This window comes from Oncorhynchus tshawytscha, linkage group LG06 (genome assembly GCF_018296145.1).
Source record: "Oncorhynchus tshawytscha isolate Ot180627B linkage group LG06, Otsh_v2.0, whole genome shotgun sequence".
In the NCBI taxonomy this organism is placed as follows: domain Eukaryota; kingdom Metazoa; phylum Chordata; class Actinopteri; order Salmoniformes; family Salmonidae; genus Oncorhynchus; species Oncorhynchus tshawytscha.
Window position 1 is genome coordinate 49,768,494 of NC_056434.1, and position 22,266 is coordinate 49,790,759.

General features: G+C 43.9%; 1 protein-coding gene across 1 annotated transcript in view; it reads left to right on the plus strand.

The window, feature by feature from the left end:
• Positions 1–22,266, plus strand: part of LOC112253493 (copine-8-like) — a 74,093-nt gene that overhangs the window by 8,208 nt on the left and 43,619 nt on the right. Inside the window, exons 2-4 of the mRNA XM_024425450.2 lie at positions 14,934–14,974; positions 19,086–19,132; positions 19,250–19,353. Coding sequence (XP_024281218.2) covers positions 14,934–14,974; positions 19,086–19,132; positions 19,250–19,353 — 192 coding nt within the window. The remainder of the gene's footprint in view (positions 1–14,933; positions 14,975–19,085; positions 19,133–19,249; positions 19,354–22,266) is intronic.

A 22,266-nucleotide genomic window follows, 5' to 3' on the forward strand; every position in this document is an offset into this window, starting at 1 on the left:
AGCATACAGCCAAGATAGCCACTTCTACGTTTCGGGACAAGTCTCTGAATATCCCTGAGTGGCCCAGCCAGAGCCCAGACTTGAACCCGATCGAACATCTCCAGAGAGGCCTGAAAAACACTCCCTATTAAACTTGACAGAGCTTGAGAGGATCTGCAGAGAAGAATGGGAGAAACTCTCAAATACAGTTGTGCCAAGCTTGTAGTGTCATACCCAAGAAGTCTTGAGGGTATAATCGCTGCTAAGACCCCTGCAATCTGCTCTGGCAACCTGTCAATTAACTTCTGTGCCACATCCTGACTGATGGCAGCCCATTCTTGCATAATCAATGCTTGGAGTTTGTCAGAATTTGTGGGTTTTTGTTTGTCCACCCGCCTCTTGAGGATGGACCACAAGTTCTCAATGGGATTAAGGTCTGGGGTGTTTCCTGGCCATGGACCCAAAATATTGATGTTTTGTTCCCCGAGCCACTTAGATATCACTTTTGCCTTATGGCAAGGTGCTCCATCATGCTGGAAAAGGCATTGTTCGTCACCAAACTGTAACTGGATGGTTGGGAGAAGTTGCTCTCGGAGGATGTGTTGGTACCATTCTTTATTCATAGCTGTGTTCTTAGGCAAAATTGTGAGTGAGCCCACTCCCTTGGCTGAGAAGCGAGCCCACACATGAATGGTCTCAGTATGCTTTACTGTTGGCATGACACAGGACTGATGGTAGCGCTCACCTTGTCTTCTCCGGACAAGCTTTTTTTCCGGATGCCCCAAACAATCGGAAAGGGTATTCATCAGAGAAAATGACTTTACCCCAGTCCTCAGTAGTCCAATCTCTGTACCTTTTGCAGAATATCAGTCTGTCCCTGATGTTTTTCCTGGAGAGAAGTGGCTTCTTTGCTGCCCTTCTTGACACCAGGCCATCCTCCAAAAGTCTTCGCCTCACTGTGCGTTCAGATACACTCACACCTGCCTGCTGCCATTCCTGAGCAAACGCTGTACCGGTGGTGCCCCGATCCCGCAGCTGAATCAACTTTAGGAGCCGGTCCTGGTGCTTGCTGGACTTTCTTGGGCGCCCTGAAGCCTTCTTCACAACAATTTAACCTCTCTCCTTGAAGTTCTTGATGATCTGATAAATGGTTAATTTAGATGCAATCTTACTGGCAGCAATATCCTTGCCCGTGAAGTCCTTTTTGTGCAAAGCAATGATGACGGCACGTGTTTCCTTGCAGGTAACCATGATTGACAGAGGAAGAACAATGATTCCATGCACCACCCTCCTTTTGAAGCTTCCAGTCTGTTATTCGAACTCAATCAGCATGACAGAGTGATCTCCAGCCTTGACCTCGTCAACACTCACACCTGGGTTGACGAGAGAATCACTGACATGATGATGTCAGCTGGTCCTTTTGTGGCAGGGCTGAAATGCAGTGGAAATGTTTCGGGGGGATTCAGTTCATTTGCATGGCAATGGGGGACTTTGCAAATAATTGCAATTCATCGGATCACTCTTCATAACATTTAGGAGTATATGCAAATTGCCATCATATAATGTGAGGCAGCAGACTTTGTGAAAAATAATATTTGTGTCATTCTCAAAACCTTTGGCCACGACTGTATATCCACAGTAAAATGAGTCGACAAAATCTATTTCGACATACCCTGAAAGGCTGCTCAGCAAGAAAGAAGCCACTGCTCCAAAACCAACATAAAAAGCCAGACTACGCTTTGCAACTGCACATGGGGACAAAGATCGTACTTTTTGGAGAAATGTCCTCTGGTCTGATGAAACAAAAATAGAACTGTTGGGCCATAATGACCATCGTTATGTTTGGAGGAAAAAGGGGGAGGCTTGCAAGCCGAAGAATACCCTCCCAACCGTGAAGCACGGGGGTGGCAGCATCATGTTGTGGGTGTGCTTTGCTGCAGGAGGGACTGGTGCACTTCACAAAATAGATTGCATTATAAGGAAGAAAATGATGTGGATATATTGAAGCGACATCTCAGATCAGTCAGGAAGTTAAACCTTGGTTGGAAATGGGTCTTCCAAATAGACAATGACACCAAGCATACTTCCAAAGTTGTGGCAAAATGGCTTAAGGACAACAACCTCAAGATATTGGAGTGGCAATCATAAAGCCCTGACCTCAATCCTTTGGAAAATGTGTGGGCAGAACTGAAAAAGCGTATGCGAGCAAGGAGGCCTACAAACCTGACTCAGTTACACCAGCTCTGTCAGGAGGAATGGGAAAAATTCACCCAACTTTTTGTGGGAAGCTTGTGGAAGGCTACCCAAAACGTTTGACCCAAGTTAAACAATTTAAAGGCAATGCCACCAAATACTATTTGAGTGTAAACTTCTGACCCACTGGGAATGTGATTGAAGAATAATGAAATCAATAATTCTCTCAACTATTATTCTGACATTTCACATTCTTAAAATAAAGTGGTGATCCTAACTGACCTAAGACAGGGAATGTGTACTAGGATTAAATGTCAGGAATTGTAAAACTGAGTTTAAATGTATTTGGCTAAGGTGAATGTAAACTTCCGACTTCAACTGCAAATAAAGGTTAAATATGAAATTTAAAAAAACAAAATGGATGTTTCTGTTCTTCCATCTTTGTGGCAACAGTTTGGGGAAGGCCTTTTCCTGTTTCAGCGTGACAATGCCCCCATGCATAAAGCCCGTACAGTCAAAACCTCTCGTGCTCTTCAGCATATCATATTAGGTGTGGTAACGTGACACTGCAGTAATACATCACTGCTTAGGAACAGCATAGTAACAGATATAGATCACAGATACTATATTAACGTTTAAGAATAATTTTAAATGTTGCATGTACTCCTGTCTCCTGCCTGGTCATTTTCTCCACAACACAAGTATTACAGTTATCTTCACACATATTTTAGACACTTTTCACTGACAGCTGCAACTAAGTTAGATAAACCTTTTGCCAATCACAATACCCCAAATCACAGGCTTCCCGAACACACTTACGATTTTTCACTGTCTTTTTACTGTTTTTATTTCTTTACTTACTTATTGTTCACCTAATACCTGTTGTATTCGGCGCACGTGACAAATAGACTTTGATTTGATTTGAAACAATCCACAGCAATTTTTTTAAATTAAGAATGATCCTCTGTGGCTAAGTCATGCTCCCTGGTCAAGTATTTTTAATGAAATCAATTTACTTTAGGGCAATCCAGCATCCTAACAGTACATTGCACCCACCAACTTTCCTTTCCAATTCTCAAGAGGTTGAAACCAGAGCTCTGTATATAATGACGAGATGCTCATGTCTCCGCCCTGACAATGGGAGTCTTTGTCCCAAAAGCGGGAAGGCAGGCGACAAGCATAGGTCTGCATATTATTCCCATAGAAAGGCATTGAGCTTATACTGGACAGATTTTGGCGAAAGTGAGCCCTCTCGCTTCGCCTCTTCCTCTCTGCTGAAACTATATCATGTGAGAAAGCATCCGAGCAAGCGAAACGGCTCCCCTCTGTATGTAGCCCGTGTATCTGATGCTGTCTGGACAGAAATAGTATGACATGCCATACTCTTTCTGTCCAGACTGCATCAGATACACGGGCTACATATACTGAGACAGACGGGAGCTGTTTCACTCGCTCGGATGCTTAAACTGAGATTGATGTGTCTTTCTGTTGGCACACATCTCAATCAAATAAATGATCAATATTTCAATATTTTATTTGGACGGGCTAGGAGGTATGGTAGGGCGGGCCAGGCCCCGTAAGGCCTGCCCATAACGCCGGCCCAGGCCTAAACTTAATGTTTTAACCCTATCGTAAATCTTGACACTTAGCCATTCGGAATGAGTGCCTAAACTTAACCCTTAACTTGAAAATTTGAGAAACGGTACAATATAGAGCAGTGGTTTCTAAATTTGACATTTGGAGAAACATGGAGACACTTCTACTTTTACAGTGAGCGCTTGTTGGTGTAGATACAGTGTCTTCAGAAAGTATATATAACCCTTATTTATACTCCAAAACTTATTCCACATTTTGTTGTTACAGCCTGAATTCGAAATGGATTAAATATATACTTTTTTCTCACTGATCGACACACAATACCCCATAATGACAAAGTGAAAACATGTTTTTAGACATTTTTGCAAATTTATTGAGAATGAAATACAGAAATATCTAATTTACATAAGTATTCATGTTAATACATGTTAGATTCACCTTTAGCGATTACAGCTGTGAGACTTTCTGGGTAAGTCTCTAAGAGATGTGCACACTTGGATTTTGGACATTATTATTTAAAATTCTTCAAGGTCTGTCAAATTGGCTGTTGATCATAGATTTTCAAGGGGATGTGTGTATATTTGTCAATAACAGCTGGTGCGCGATGTCTAACATTAAAGATGTCTCGAGGTATTGCTCACCTGAGGTAGAGTACCTTACGATAAGATGTAGACTGCGTTATCTATTAAGAGTGTTTATCTATATTATTCGTAGCCGTCTATTTACCACCACAGACCGATGCTGACACTAAGACCGCACTCAACCAGCTATATAAGGCCATAAGCAAACTTCAATCTGTTTTACCTCATTTCTACCAGCATGTCACATGTGCAACCAGAGGATAAAAAACTAGAGACCACCTTTACTCCACACACAGAGATGCATAGAAAGCTCTCCCCCGCCCTGCATTTGGCAAATCTGACCATAATTCTATCCTCCTGATTCATGCTTACAATCTAAAACTATAGCAGGAAGTACCAGTGACTCGCTCAATACAGAAGTGGTCAGATGACATGGATGCTACGCTACAGGACTGTTTTGCTAGCACAAACTGGAATATGTTCCCGGGATTCATCCAATGGCATTGAGGAGAATACCACCTCAGTCATCGGCTTCATCAATAAGTGCAACGACGACGTCGTCTCTACAGTAACCGTACGTACATATCCCAACCAGAAGCCATGGATAACAGGCAACATCCACACCGAGGTAAAGGCTAGAGCTGCCGCTTTCAAGGAGAGGGACACTAATCCGGACTCTTATAAGAAATCCCGCTATGCCCTCAGACGAACATATCAAGCAAGCAAATGTCAATAAAGGATAAAGATTGAATCCTACTTCACCGGCTCTTAACTAGGCAAGTCAGTTAAAAACAAATTATTATTTACAATGACTACCTACTAAAAGGCAAAAGGCCTCCTGCGGGGACGGGGGCTGGGATTAAAAATGAAAAATAAAAGGACAAAACACACATCACTACAAGAGACAACACACATAAAGAGAGACCTATAAGACGACAACATAGCAAGGCAGCAACACATGACAACACAGCATGGTGGCAACACAACATGGTAGCAGCACAAAACATGGTACAAACATTATTGGGCACAGAAAACAGCACAAAGGGCAAGAAGGTAGAGACAACAATACATCACACAAAGCAGCCACAACTGTCAGTAAGAGTGTCCATGATTGAGTCTTTGAATAAAGAGATTGAGATAAAACTGTCCAGTTTGAGTGTTTGTTGCAGCTCGTTCCAGTCGCTAGCTGCAGCAAACTGAAAAGAGGATTGATCCAGGGATGTGTGTGCCAAGTCTAGATTTAACTTTAGCCTGCAGCTTTGATATGTGCTGAGAGAAGGACAGTGTACCGTCTAGCCATACTCCCAAGTACTTGCATGAGGTGACTACCTCAAGCTCTAAACCCTCAGAGGTAGTAATCCCACCTGTGGGGAGAAGGGCACCCTTCTTACCAAACCACATGACCTTTTGTTTTGGAGGTGTTCCGAACAAGTTTAAGGGCAGAGAAAGCTTGTTGGACACTACAGTGGTTCCTCCTTTAAAAGTTGTGTCATACTGCAGCACACCCTGCGTGCTGCTGCAGTATTCTGTGGCACGTCATTCAATTCTCAGACATTTCTTCTGTTACTGCAAGTTATTGCTAGTTTGACCAGCAGAGGGCATCTTTGAGAAGCATTTATTAGCATTCCGTATTGGCATTACCAGAGAATTTAAAACCTTTTTTGTAATAACATAGTAAAGGGATTGATTTTAAGAAATTTGACTTAATTAATTAAATTAATATTGTGGTGTTTCCATTCAGAGAAAAATTGTCCGTTTGTAAATTCTGACCGTTTCGCTCTCGGAGCGCACACTGGACGTTCGGGCCGAGGAGTAGGGTTGATTTGAGCAATCTAGCCTTAGAACGGCAGTCAAGCACACAAGCTAATGTTGGCTAGCTACTTCCAGACACAAATGAGACCACTCTGACCATTTTACTCGCCCTAGCAGAGCTGGTAAGGCAGTTTTTGTGTTAACCAGAGCGAATGGTGAGGTGATTGTAAATGTGCTGCTGGAAACCAATTTAATTATGCTTTTTTCCCAACGTTTACTGACACCGGCCATATTCAACGGGTGTTGAGCGCTCGTTAAGTAATTATTCTGCGCTCTGGTACACTCAGACAAGAGTGCTCTGAAATCCGTGTAGATTAGTAGGCTGGACACAACGTTCTTTTCTGATAAAAACTAGTTCATTGCATCCGCCGTGGAGCCCAGTTTCATAATATGACCATATTTCCCAGCTGCTTGCCATCGTTTTGAAGTAATCGCGAAAAAAAACGGCTTATTTTTGTGCATTTTTCACCCTGCCAGCTCCTATAAGTTCTATTGAGCACCGTGGCACCACTCGCCTTCCGAACGTTCTATTCCCAGCATATTGTTCAATGTCACAATGCCTGCTTCGCTATTGTTGGCAATGAGACCTGCTCACATTGTTTTATAGTTCAAATGTAAACAACAAAATGTAACCAACCAAAAATAATATTGGAACTCTGCGGTCTTCCCATTGTTTCATATGGGGGAAATATAGACATGCTAATAGCGTTTCAATCGGTGACGTCACTCACTCCGAGACCTTGAAGTAGTTCTCCTTGCTCTGCAAGGGCTGCGGCTTTTGTGGAGTGATGGGTAACGATGCTTCAAGGGTGGCTGTTGTCTATGTGTGCAGAGGGTCCCTGGTTCGAGCCCAGGTAGGGGCGAGGAGAGGGATGGAAGCAAACTGTTACATGTTATAGAAGTTTTTATTTTTTCCATACTTTTTCATTACGCAGACATAAGCACAGTTGACACCATTGAGCTGCCGATGTTTACTTTCTACACAAGCTGTTTCTTCCAGTTTCGTCCGACAAACCGATTGTAGTGGTATAATAAAAAGAGATACATTTTTAATGGAATTCTAAGCATCGCTCCAGTCAAACAGGCTCTGCCAACGTTCGATTCCATTAATTTGCTATGGACTCGCGCTAGTGTTCCAGTTTAGCCAACGTATTTAGAATTCAAGGCACACTTAACCAGCATGGCTACTACAGCATTCTGCAGCGATACTCTATCCCATCTGGTTTGCGCTCATTTGTATTTCAACAGGACAATGACCCAACACACCACCAGGCTGTGTAAGGGCAAATTTGACCAAGGAGGAGAGTGATGGAGTGCTGCATCAGATGACCTGGTATCCACAATCACCCGACCTCAACCCAATTGAGATGGTTTGGGATGAGTTGGACTGCAGAGTGAATGAAAGGCAGCCAAGAAGTGCTCAGCATATGTGGGAACTCCTTCAAGACTGTTGGAAAAGCATTTGAGGTGAAGCTGGTTGAGAGAATGGCAAGAGTGAGCAAAGCTGTCATCAATTCAAAGGGTGGCTACTTTGAAGAATCTCAAATATAAAATATATTTTGATTTGTTAAACACTTTTTTGGTTACTATATGATTCCATATGTGTTATTTCATACTTTTGATGTCTTCACTATTATTCTACAATGTAGAAAATAGTCAAAACAAAGCAAAACCCTTGAATGAGTAGGTGTGTCCAAACTTTTGACTGGTACTGTATACATACTGTGCATTCGGAAAGTATTTTCAAGCCCTTGACTTTTTCCACATTTTGTTACGTTAAAGCCTTATTCTAAAATGTATTACATTATTTCTCCCCCTCATCAATCTACACACACTACCCCATAATGAAAAAAACAAAAACAGGTTTTTATAATTGTTTGCAAAAATAACCCTGGAAATATTACATTTACATAAGTTTTCCGACCCTTTCACTCAGTACATTTGTTGAAGCACCTTTTGGCAGCCATTACAGGCGTGTGTCATTTTGGGTATGACGCTACAAGCTTGGCACACCTACAATGCATCTGGATAGTATTCAGACCTCTTGACTTTTTCTAAATTTTGTTACTTTACAGCCTTATTGTAAAATGTATTAAATAAAACATTTTCCTCATCAATCTGTGCACAATACCCCATAATGACAAAGCAAAAACAGCTTTTTAGACATTTTTGCAAATTCCTTAAAAATAAAGAACAAAGACCTTATTTACATAGGTATTCAGACCCTTTGCGATGAGACACGAAGTCGAGCTCACGTTTCTATTGATCATGTTTCCATTGATCATGCTTGAGATGTTTCTACAACTTGAATGGAGTCCACCTGTGGTAAATTCAATTGATTGGACATGATTTGGAAAGGCACACACCTGTCTATATAAGGTCCCACAGTTGACAGTGCATGTCAGAGCAAAAGCCAAGCCATGAGGTCAAAGGAATTGTCCATAGAGCTCCGAGACAGGATTGTGTCAAGGCACAGATCTGGGGAAGGGTACCAACACATTTCTGCAGCATTGAAGCTCCCCATGAACACAGTGACCTCCATCATTCTTAAATGGAAGAAGTTTGGAACCACCAAGACTCTTCCTAGAGCTGGCCACCCGGCCAAACTGAGCAATCGGTAGAGGAGGGCCTTGGTCAGGGCTCTAGAGTTCCTCTGTGGAGATGGGAGAAACTTCCAGAAGGACAACCAGCTCTGCAGCACTCCACCAATCAGGCTTTGTGGTAGAGAGGCCAGACGGAAGGCAATCCTCAGTAAAAAAAGCATATGACAGCCCGCATGGAGTTTGCCAAAAAGGCATCTCAAGGGCTCTCAGACCATGAGAAACAAGATGCTCTGGTCTGTTGAACCAAGATTGGCCTGAATGCCAAACTCACATCTGGTGGAAACCTGGCTCCATCCCTACAGTGAAGCATGGTAGTGGCAGCATGATGTTGTGGGGATATTTTTAAGCATCAGGGACGCAGCCTAGACAACGCAGGAGTGGCTTCTGGACAAGTCTCTGAATGTCCTTGAGTGGCCCAGCCAGACCCCGGACTTGAACCCGATCGGACATCTCTGGAGAGACCTGAAAATATCTGTGCAGCGACACTCCCCATCCAACCTGACAGAGCTTGAGAGGATCTGCAGAGAAGAATGGGAGAATCTCCCCAAATGCAGGTGTGCCAAGCTTGTAGCGTCATACGCATGAATACTCGAGGCTGTAATCGCTGTAAATGAATACTTATGTAAATCTGATATTTCCTTTATCATTATGGGGTATTTTGTGTGTGTGTAGATTGAAGGGGGAAAAATGATTTAATCAATTTTAGAATAAGGCTGTAACGTAACAAAGTGGAAAAGGCAAGGGGTCTGAATACTTTCCAAATGCACTGTAATTAATTCACCAGTTTCTTGCAGTTATTTATTCTCTCAAATCTACTGATAATTTCATCTCATTATATGCAGACAATATTTTCCAATATCTAGACAATGTATCTCAATCGCTCCCGAACGCATTGAAGATCATTAGATAAATTCAGCATCATCTGAAGTTATGAAATGTATCTAATCAATTCAGCCCGACTGCCTCTCAAGACCCTGTTGGATTTATGCAAATTGTTTCCCATTTTAAATATTTAGTGGTAGATACAGTGTATTTCCTTCCTTAGATAAAACCATTAGCAGATACTTTAACAGAATGCTCAAATCAAATTCAATCCGACCTCAGTAGAACCTTCCAATTACTTTAACCGGAAGAATATCTATTTTCAAATGGAATATTTTGCCACGGCTGAATTTCTGTATTTTAATGCTTCCTACAGTATGTCTCCCACTTCTGGCTATTGGGATCAAATCCAAACGTAGTCCTCCTGTGTCTTTTTCCTCTATCTGTACCAAATTGTAAAATGTATATTTAATTTTTCATTTAACCACCCCCTCCACAAAAATTGGATTGGTCACGAAAAACAAAAGTTAAGATACAATATGTATTTTATGTGGAATTAATTCCTTCAAAAAATGAGGTGCATGTGGCACTCTCTAAGAGATTTTTTTTATTTTGAAAGTTTCCATTACAGAAGCCTAGATTGAGAAGCTATTATCTGCCTGGTCTGAGCTGCGGGAGGGAGGCAGATATATTATGTGTGACCTTTGGGCAGAAAGGATATGAAAGGCTGTGATGTGGCTGTATTGAGCCGGGACACCGACCTGCTGGTACTTGACTTTAGATCTTAGTGGAGGCAGGTTGATGTGTCATCCTGGGTAGGAATGAATAGAGTCACTGTTTCCTATGAGCACATGCATACTGTGAATTAAGCTCTGTACAGAATTATATATTTTACTCTCGGGGGGATGCTGGATGTCTCTTAGGGGTGCCCAACATCAATACCTTTGACAATTTTAAGAGCCCATATTGATGTTTATATTCTGATGGCCCTGATTGGTTATGGGGGTGCCCAGCCCTCCTAGCCCTGTTGGAATTACGAACCTGCTTGTGAGCTATTAGAGCTGTAGCAAATAATTAACAACACTGCAGGACATAATATAGAGGCCACAGAAGGTTAAATTGTTCAAGACCCAGAGCATAGAGGCTCCAGTGGCCTAAATAGTACCAAGACCTGGACAGACGCAGATCAAGATTGTGTAGCCTTCAGGTCAGGTGGCCCCGGGCCGAGCCCCACGGGGTGGGTTAAAGTGGTTGTGTGAGTGGCACAGAGCTAGAGCCACAGCCCCAGGGGGGTCATGCTGAGTGACTACGTTAATGAGCTTTTCAGAAGAGCCATTTGGTCTCATTAAGGCCACACCAGCTCCTCCGTGACATTAACTAGTTACTTGACAGAGAGGACGGCGGGCACCTCCATCACTTTCACATATTGTTTGACGGTTATTTCTCTCTCTGTTTCTGTCTGTCTTTCTCGACTTGCTCCCCCATTACAAAATTGTTTTTTTCCCCCTTGAGCAGTGCCCTATAATTCTTGACACGATTCTTGAGTCACTCAGAAGTTAGTTAGAATGTGGAACGTGTTTTTTCTACTCTTTATTAATAGCTTTCATTTTCAAAAACGCTGTTGCTGATACTTCAGAGATGTCTCTCTTTCGAAGGTCCATTGATTTACACTGCGTCTGATTTAGTCCCACGCCATTGACCTCATTGATCACAACAGAATGCGGTCTTCCCCAGAGACTTGGTCTAGTGTGTTTATTTCACTCGGACAGTGTTTGTTTCACTCATATCAATGAGACTCTTTTTTAAAACTAGAGATTGCCATTCTACCTTATTAGCATTTTACGTTATCAGCATGTTTATTATAACACTTCTCAGCATGCCCCATTTTGCTATCCTCCCCTGTTTTACAAGTGTGCTGTGTTATTTACAGCGTTTGCCTTCACTTAACGCCTTATCACCCGTGAAATAGCATTAACTATTTGTTTGCCTCACATGGTGTGCAGTGATTCTACAGATTGGCATGGAATATTGACTATGAGACTGCTTTTTGTCAATCCCTGTCACCTCCTCCCTCTCCTAACAAATGACCAAACACGCCCCCCGAACGAAACATGAAAGGAAATTTGAGAATTACATTCAACGCACCCGTTCGACCGGGAACCTACTGACGGACGGACGTCTGACTTCTTGCTGCTGTGCTACAGTAGTTTTACCCTGTACACATAGTGCTCGTGTTACTTATAGTCATAACTACTAGCCTCTCTATAGGTTTCTATACATTTCTAACTGGGGGCTTAGTGGTTTTAAAGCGAACCATTCAAACAAATTATTTTTACGCTATTGTCATCTTTTTTCTACGTTTTGAATTGAATAAAGAACCTTTGACTGTGCTTCGGCCTGTCTCTGTAGTTGTTTGCCGTGGGTTCTTAGAACTCTGCTTTTGACATTATATTATATGATATAATATTACATTATATTCACAGTAGGGTGCGGGTGTGCATGGCTAGTGTTAGAAGAATTGTCCATATCACATAGGCCTAACACCATTACATGTGACTTTGTCTTTGCGGGAGGAATAATAGACAGCTTACACGGAACCCAAACCGGCTGCGTGCGTGCACCATCGTGCATACATTCATTTTGTCCCCCCACACCAAATGCAATCACAAAACACAGTTTAAAATATTAAAACAAACTCTGAACCAATGACATTCATTTGGGGACAGGTCAAAAAGCATTAAACATTTATGGCAATTTAGCTAGTTAGCTTGCACTTGCTAGCTAATTTGTCCTATTTAGCTAGCTTGCTGTTGCTAGCTAATTTGTCATGGGATATAAACATTGAGTTGTTATCTTACATGAAATGCACAAGGTCCTCTACTCTGGTCCTCTACACAAGGTCCTCTACTCTGTTCAACCGAATTGTTTCTGGTCATCTCTCCTCCTTCCAGACCTTTTCATCTTTGAACTTATATGGTGATTGGCTTCTAAACATTCATAGTATTACTAAGCCGACCGGCAACACAGTTGGTCTTTCAATCACCCACGTGGGTATAACCAATGAGGAGATGGCACGTGGGTACCTGCTTCTGTAAACCAATGAGGAGGCGGGAGAGGCAGGAATTGCAGCGCGATCTGCGTCAGAAATAGGAATGACTTCTATTTTAGCCCTTGGCAACGCAGACGCTCGCGCACGCGACGCGAGCGGTGTGGTCAGCCTGTTAGGGGTGTTCTGTCTGATGCTATTTCTATCATGGAGAGACAAAACATTGAATGGAGGTGAGGAGGGAGACTTGAGGAGAAAGATTTTAAAGATTTAAAGATTAAGATTTAAAGATTTTTTTTTTTTTTAAAGAAAGAAAAAAAAGAATTGAAAGATTAGTGAGAATTTAGCAGTTTGGTCAATGCAGCAGTCTGGCAATGTTGAATGGATGTTCTTATTCATTGTTCAGTGATTCTCATTATTGTTCATGTGCTGTGTGTCCTTTACCTGCATAGGTAGCAGAAGCATCTTCTCTGAGTCTGTGGGTTTTCCCTCTCTGCCTCTGTCTGATTCTCTAAAGGTCTAATGATCAGACATTGGCGTTTCATCAATAGCCTTTGCTGGTGACAGGTCGTGGTAACATAATCGTTTTGAATAATGAGTCGGCATCTTTGGGAGACCGATTGATATCACCAACAACCTTGGCCCCTCTGTCAAAGAGTGCTCTTATACTGTACTCTTGGGCTAGCTTTTCCTTTTTGTTGTCCTCTCAACCGCCAATGTCAAGAATATTTAATGCACCCCTTTTTGGGATACTGTCTCATCTCCAGTGCCATCTCAGGTGAAAGTTGGTCCCTCTCAACTCACACAGTTGACTTGGGGATAGAACAGAACTCACACAGAAGTCAGACTTGGGGATAGAACAAGGGAGATGTTAGGTGACTGCTAGTACTGCATGATGTAAGTGGTGGGATTTCAAATTAAATGTTGATGTTGTGTTGGGACTGTGCTCGTAAATGTTTGATGAATGGTGAGGAGGCACTCTGTTCGGCCCACCTGATATTCCTGGACTGTGGGTGATGGGGAAAAGGGTATTTTTTAAGATTTCCCCTGAATGACCAGTCAGTGAGAGAGAGGCAGCTTGAGTAGAGTTACACACACACACACACACACACACACGCATGCATGCACGTGCACACACCCGTTCTATCTCACACACACACTTTCCTCCCGCTCCTTGCACCTGACCCCTTTCCACCTATGGGCTCTGGGGAGAGAACACATTTTGGGTATTTTTCAAACGAAGCATAACACGTTTGGTATTTGATATCACGGCTACCCACACACTCTCCCAGACTGAGCTGTCTCCAGCCGTTATAAACAACGCAATTCTGTTGCTTATTATCCCTTATTTTTGGTTTCAGTCAACTAAGGGGCTAATTGTGCTCTGAAAGAGGCCAGGCATAGTGTGATACCATTTGGGTCACGCTGGGATCAGCACAACATGGGTGGTTGATCTAGATACATCACTAACGATCAATCGCCTAAAGACACTCCCTGCAATCCGCTCGACTGCCTTGTCACACAATGAATGCCGTGCTGTGTACACCTAGCTAGCATGATAGTGGTAACCAACCCTCTCACACTCTCTCTCTCCCAACAAAACAGAGCATGAAAGTTTGATGCAGTTTCATATAGGATCCGGCAGGAATTCAAGCTGCGAGCGGTTTTGGGTCGTCTTTGTTGGACCTGGACTCACCACCTGGTGCAAACCAGTGTGGCATGTAGTGCAGTTAGAAACCAAACAGAGTAACAGACCGATCCTGTTGCTGCTGATGTATCACAAATACACACACACACACACGGAGACTTGCTAACGAGGCATGCCGCATGCCGGGACTCCCCTCCCACTGACTCTGATGTTATGTGCCGGGGCGTTTCGTCTCGCCGTTCCTCTCCGAGTCTCTGATGCCAAAGTGATGGTGTGCATATCTAATCGCGTCCCCCTGCTTTTGAACTCCTGGGTGCCTCACTGGCTCGGTGCACCTGGAAGGAATTGGGACTTGTCTCTTCCATGCCGATTCTTACAGCAGGACAAGACAGTGGTGTCGTACGTTTGATGACTGATTGAGTCTTGACTTGACAAATGACGTGTCAAAATTGGAGAAAAAAAATGCATTTGGATTATTTGTTTGAGAAATGAATGGAGAAATGTCTATAGGCTGTACCGGGTGCTTTATTTTATGCTTTATTTTTCAGTCCCCTTTAAAATGTAGTTAGGCTAAAAATTCATGACTACATCACTACCTAATAATATATTGAACAACGAATAATGGCTTGTTTCTTTGCATTCTTGTTTTACAGAAATCTCCTGGACAGAGACACATTCTCCAAATCAGACCCAAGTAAGATGGTTTCCTACACACACACACCCTCTCGCTCTCTTCCTCGCTCTCTCACTCTCTCTCTCTCTCTGGCTCTTTCTCTCTCTGGCTCGCTCTCTCTCTCTCTGGCTCTCTCTCTCACTCTTGTGCTTCCCCCTGTGAATCAGCAGGCGTTTGCATATGTCAGAGGTTGTAATCTCAGCTCTACTTGACTGAGCAGCAACAGATTGTCATCATATACACCAGCCATAGGTTGCAGGATTCCCTTATTCCCTGCCGATTACAGAAATTCTCCAAATTACATCAAGATTTCTGAAAAATCATGGTACTTTCTGAATTTTTGCAACCCTAACAGCCATATCCGTCATGAGATAAGGATCCGTCTGTGTAGTGTGTACATATTAGTACATCTTTAAATTGAGAACATTTGGGCCACTGTAGGAGATGTGGTCAGACTCAGCACAAGGAGGGAGGAAGGCCATCTGATCCCAGGGGCCTGCTGGCTGGCTTCTGTAGTATGTTTATCCAAGGAGGCACTTGTGCTGTCTCTGCAGTGCTGACGGTACTGGCCTCAGTCACACAGCATTAGACCTCCTCAGCACTGTACTGCAGGCCAGGGGGCCAAAGACGCACATGCACACACACACACACACACACATATGCTGGCCACAGGGAGCCTTACACACATTAGGGTAGGCTAGCCTATAAGACTTGACAACACAACACTGTTGACAACACAACATGTGTGTTTTCGTGTGTGTGTATTTTCATGTGATTGTGCATGTTCCAACCTAATGCATGGGGACCATATGCAGTCCCAGCTTTCGTTAGCAGCTGACAGGGTTTCTGTGCAGTCAGACAGCTGAGCTCAACCTCACACAACAGCATAACATGACATGACATTACACCACGTACACAACAGCCAGCTCTCTTCAACACTGTTAGCCGAACCCACTGAAACATGCGAGCCCTGACACTGAGGTGGGCCAAGAGCCATGACCTCTGCCATAGCAAGCATGTGATGCTACCACATTATCTCCAGAGCTCTGTTCACTAGCATACATACAGAGCTAGTGAGGGAAGGTAGCATAGAAATATACTGAACAAAATGTCAATGATTTTACTGCGCTACAGTTCATATAAGGAAATCCGTCAATTTAAATAAATGAATTAGGCCCTAATCTATGGATTTCACATGACTGGGCAGGGGCACAGCCATGGGTGGGCCCGTGAGGTCATAGGCCCACCCACTTGGGAGCCAGGCCCACCCACTGGGGAGCTAGGCCCAGCCAATCAGAATGAGTTTGCCCCCACAAAAGGGCTTTATTACAGACAGAAATACTCCTCAGTTCAGCTGTACAGGTGGCTAGTCTCAGACGATCCTACAGGTGAAGAAGCCAAATGTGGAGGTCCGGAGCTGGCGTGGTTATGCGTGGTCTGCGGTTGTGAGGCCGGTTGGACGTACTGCCACATTCTCTAAAACAATGTTGGATGTGGCTTATGGTGGGGAAATTAACTTTAAATTCTCTAGCAGCAGCTCTGGTGGGCATTCCTGCAGTCATCATGCCAAGTGCATGCTCCCTCAACTTGAGACATCTGTAGCATTGTGACAACTGCACATTTTAGTGGCCTTTTATTGTCCCCAGCACGAGGTGCACCTGTGTAATGATCATGCTGTTTAATCAGCTTCTTGATATGCCACACCTGTCAGGTGGGTGGATTATCTTGGCAAATGTGAAATGCTCACTAACAGGGATGTAAACAAATGTGTGCACAAAATTTGAGAGAAATAAGCTTTTTGTTCATAAGGAAAATTTTTGTGATCTTTTATTTCAGCTCATGAAACATGGGACCAACACTTTACATGTTGTGTTTATATTTTTGTTCAGTATAGAATCACTCATCTTAATTCTATGGACAGAGGCTATTGAAGCTTTTTCAGAGGTGGATGGGGGCTCTGACCCCTCTGATTCTGATTAACTGGATTTGATAAAAATGTTACACTGCTCCCAGTGGAAGGAATTGGCTCAGTTTGTGTGTGTGTGTGTTTGATTTTAAACAAGATATGTTCTAGTTATTTTGGTCGATATATTTGGGTGGTATCATGTCAAATGTAATTAAATTTGTCACATACACATGTTTAGCATATGTTATTGCGGGTGTACCGAAGTGCTTGTGTTTCCCGCTCCAACAGTTCAGTAATAGCTAACAATTCACAGCAATACACACAACCTAAAAGTAAAATAATGGAATTAAGTAATGTATAAATATTAGGATGAGCAATGTCGGAGTGGCATAGACTAAAATACAGTAGAATAGAATATAGTATACACATATGAGATGAGTAAAGAAAAAATATGTAAACATTATTAAAGTGGCTAGTGATTTCAAGTCTATGTATATGGGGCAGCAGCCACTAAGGTGCAGGGTTACGTAACCGGGTGGAAGCCGCCTAGAGATGGCTATTTAACAGTCTGATGGCCTTGAGATAAAAGCTGTTTTTCAGTCTCTTGGTCCCAGCTTTGATGTACCTGTAATGACCTTGCCTTCTGGATGATAGCGGAGTGAACAGGCAGTATCTCGGGCGGTTGTTGTTCTTGATGATACTTTTGGCCTTCCTGTGACATCCGGTGCTGTAGGTGTGCTGAAGAGCAGGTAGTTTTCCCCCAGTGAAGCGTTGGGCAGACAGCACCACCCTCTGGAGAGCCCTGCGGTTGTGGGCGGTGCAGTTACCGTACCAGGCAATGATACAGCCCGACAGGATGCTCTCAATTGTGCATCTGTAAAAGTTTGTGAGGGTTTTAGGTGCCAAGACAAATTTCTTCAGCCTCATGAGGTTGAAGAGGCTCTGTTGCGCCTACTTCACCACACTGTCTGTGTGGGTGGACCATTTCAGATCGTCAGTGATGAGTACGGCCGAGGAACTTGAAGCTTTCCACCTTCTAAACTGCTGTCCCGTCGATGTGGATTTGATCGTGCTCCCTCTGATTTTTCCTGAAGTCCACGATCAGCTCCTTTATTTTGCAGACATTGAGTGAGAGGTTATTTTCCTTGCACCACACTCCCAGGGCCCTCACCTCCTCGCTGTAGGCTGTCTTGTCATTGTTGGTAATCAAGCCTACTACTGTTGTCTGCAAACTTGATGATTGAGTTAGAGGTGTGCGTGGCCACGCAGTCATGGGTGAACAGGGAGTACAGTAGTGGGCTGAGCACGCACCCTTTTGGGGCCCCTGTGTTGATGCTCAGCAAAGTGGAGGTGTTGTTTCCTACCTTCACCACCTGGGGGTGACCTGTCAAGAAGTCCAGGACCCAGTTGCACAGGGTGGGGTACAGACCCCGAGTCTTAAGCTAAAATGTACAACACCCATTGAAGATGGCCAGTGTCAGTTGGCAAAAAAGTGTAATGAGGTTGTTGCCAGCTGAGCTGGTTAAGCTGTTTTCATGTTATGCAGAGGTAAATAAATAATCTGCCAGAGTGTCAAGTGAACGCTCCGAGAGCGAAACGAGATGGGTGCGGCGAAAGCTTAAGAGGGTGTGAACGATGCTGAATGGGTGTAGACAAAGAAGAGCTCTTCACTAGATACCAAAACATTCAAAGGCCATTCTCTCAAAAGTGAGTTTACATGTTTATCAACTTTAAAAGCAGAATTACTTTCCCATTGTTCCTCAAAAATGCAGTGTATGTCATTTTGTGGCTGTGTGTCTCTGGTTTTATCCAATGTAAAAAACAACATTTCACATTTTGCTACATAAGACCAAATCCAGGAGGATAGTCACATTTTAGTTTTTGCCCTGACACTAACACTAACTAATTCTAATCAAAAGCTTGATTATAAGTGTGTTACTTTGTTAGTGCGAGTGCAAAAACTAAAAACGTTCACCCCTTTGGTTCCCCAGGATTGGGAAACACTGCCTTAGCATTCTTGCACTCTCAACTCTGCCTTTTTAAAATTTTCTCTGAGAAATATCTTCCTTGTTGCCTGAAAGGCAGAGTTACACTGACATTTAATCAGGGAATATGTCTTAGCCTAGGAGAGAACATTTGTATCTTCTGGGTTTTTCTCATGCCTTGTTTCCTCTGGATTTTAACTGTTGTTTTACTTTTCTTTCTGTTTTTCTTTCCTCTTAACAGTTTGTGTGCTGTATACACAAGGAATCGCCAACAGGGAATGGAGAGAGGTGAGTTGAGGTGAGGGGGGAGAAGGTCCAAGGATCCCTTGGAAGTCAGAGTATTGCCTAATTAATTTGAAATCAATACAAACCAGTGTCTGTTCCTCCCTCCCTCTTTCTTCATAGTTTAGTCGGACAGAGATGATTAACAACACCCTGAATCCAGACTTTGTCCGGAAATTCACCCTGGACTATTTCTTTGAAGAGAGACAGAATCTACGATTTGACCTGTGAGTTAATACCGTTCTTAACATGTGTGTGTCTGTGTGTGTGTGTGTTTGTTTGAGCATGTTTGGGTGAGAGAGAGTAGTGCTCTGTGTGAGTCTATATGTTCAAGTTGAGTTAAGAGTAAAGTATGTATCAAGTGTGAGAAGGGAGATGTGACAGTGGTGTGGAGAAGGGGGGGTCAATGTGAATAGTCTGGGTAGCCATTTGACTAGATGTTTAGGAGTCTTATGGCTTGGGGGTAGAAGCTGTTTAGAAGCCTCTTGAACCTAAACTTGGCGTGCCGGTACTGCTTGCCGAGTGGTAGCAGAGAGAACAGTCTATGAATAGGGTGGCTGGAGACAATTTTTAGGGCCTTCCTCTGACACCGCCTGGTATAGAGGTCCTGGATGGCAGGAAGCTTGGCCCCAGTGATGTACTTGGCCGTTCGCACTACCCTTTATAGTGCCTTGCGGTCGGAGGCCGAGCAGTTGCCATACCAGGCAGTGTAGCAACCTGTCAGGATGCTCTCGATGGTGCGGCTGTAAAATCTTTTGAGGATGTGAGGACCCATGCCAAATCTTTTCAGTCTCCTGAAGGGGAATAGGTTTTGTCGTGCCCGCTTCACAACTGTCTTGTTGTGGTTGGACCATGTAAATTTTTTGGTGATGTGGACACAAAGGAACTTTAAACGCTCAACCTGCTCCACTGCAGCCCTGTCGATGAGAATAGGGGCGTGCTCGGTCCTCTTTTTCCTGTAGGCCACAATCATCTCCTTTTGTCTTGATGACGTTGAGGGAGAGGTTGTTGTCCTGGCACCACACGGCCAGGTCTCATAGGCTCATGTCAAATCAAATCAAATTTTTTATTTGTCACATACACATGGTTAGCAGATGTTAATGCGAGTGTAGCGAAATGCTTGTGCTTCTAGTTCCGACAATGCAGTAATAACCAACAAGTAATCTAACTAACATTTCCAAAACTACTGTCTTATACACAGTGTAAGGGGATAAAGAATATGTACATAAGGATATATGAATGAGTGATGGTACAGAGCAGCATAGGCAAGATACAGTAGATGGTATCGAGTACAGTATATACATATGAGATGAGTATGTAAACAAAGTGGCAAAGTTAAAGTGGCTAGTGATACATGTATTACATAAGGATGCAGTCGATGATATAGAGTACAGTATATACGTATGCATATGAGATGAATAATGTAGGGTAAGTAACATTATATAAGGTAGCATTGTTTAAAGTGGCTAGTGATATATTTACATCATTTCCCATCAATTCCCATTATTAAAGTGGCTGGAGTTGAGTCAGTGTCAGTGTCAGTGTGTTGGCAGCAGCCACTCAATGTTAGTGGTGGCTGTTTAACAGTCTGATGGCCTTGAGATAGAAGCTGTTTTTCAGTCTCTCGGTCCCAGCTTTGATGCACCTGTACTGACCTCGCCTTCTGGATGATAGCGGGGTGAACAGGCAGTGGCTCGGGTAGTTGATGTCCTTGATGATCTTTATGGCCTTCCTGTAACATCGGGTGGTGTAGGTGTCCTGGAGGGCAGGTAGTTTGCCCCCGGTGATGCGTTGTGCAGACCTCACTACCCTCTGGAGAGCCTTACGGTTGTGGGCGGAGCAGTTGCCATACCAGGCGGTGATACAGCCCGCCAGGATGCTCTCGATTGTGCATCTGTAGAAGTTTGTGAGTGCTTTTGGTGACAAGCCGAATTTCTTCAGCCTCCTGAGGTTGAAGAGGCGCTGCTGCGCCTTCTTCACGATGCTGTCTGTGTGAGTGGACCAATTCAGTTTGTCTGTGATGTGTATGCCGAGGAACTTAAAACTTGCTACCCTCTCCACTACTGTTCCATCGATGTGGATAGGGGGTGTTCCCTCTGCTGTTTCCTGAAGTCCACAATCATCTCCTTAGTTTTGTTGACGTTGAGTGTGAGGTTATTTTCCTGACACCACACTCCGAGGGCCCTCACCTCCTCCCTGTAGGCCGTCTCGTCGTTATTGGTAATCAAGCCTACCACTGTTGTGTCGTCCTCAAACTTGATGACTGAGTTGGAGGCGTGCGTGGCCACGCAGTCGTGGGTGAACAGGGAGTACAGGAGAGGGCTCAGAACGCACCCTTGTGGGGCCCCAGTGTTGAGGATCAGCGGGGTGGAGATGTTGTTGCCTACCCTCACCACCTGGGGGCGGCCCATCAGGAAGTCCAGTACCCAGTTGCACAGGGCGGGGTCGAGACCCAGGGTCTCGAGCTTGATGACGAGCTTGGAGGGTACTATGGTGTTGAATGCCGAGCTGTAGTCGATGAACAGCATTCTCACATAGGTATTCCTCTTGTCCAGATGGGTTAGGGCAGTGTGCAGTGTGGTTGAGATTGCATCGTCTGTGGACCTATTTGGGCGGTAAGCAAATTGGAGTGGGTCTAGGGTGTCAGGTAGGGTGGAGGTGATATGGTCCTTGACTAGTCTCTCAAAGCACTTCATAATGACGGAAGTGAGTGCTACGGGCGGTAGTCGTTTAGCTCAGTTACCTTAGCTTTCTTGGGAACAGGAACAATGGTGGCCCTCTTGAAGCATGTGGGAACAGCAGACTGGTATAGGGATTGATTGAATATGTCCGTAAACACACCGGCCAGCTGGTCTGCGCATGCTCTGAGGGCGCGGCTGGGGATGCCGTCTGGGCCTGCAGCCTTGCGAGGGTTAACACGTTTAAATGTCTTACTCACCTCGGCTGCAGTGAAGGAGAGACCGCATGTTCTCGTTGCAGACCGTGTCAGTGGCACTGTATTGTCCTCAAAGCGGGCAAAAAAGTTATTTAGTCTGCCTGGGAGCAAGACATCCTGGTCCGTGACTGGGCTGGATTTCTTCCTGTAGTCTGTGATTGACTGTAGACCCTGCCACATGCCTCTTGTGTCTGAGCCGTTGAAT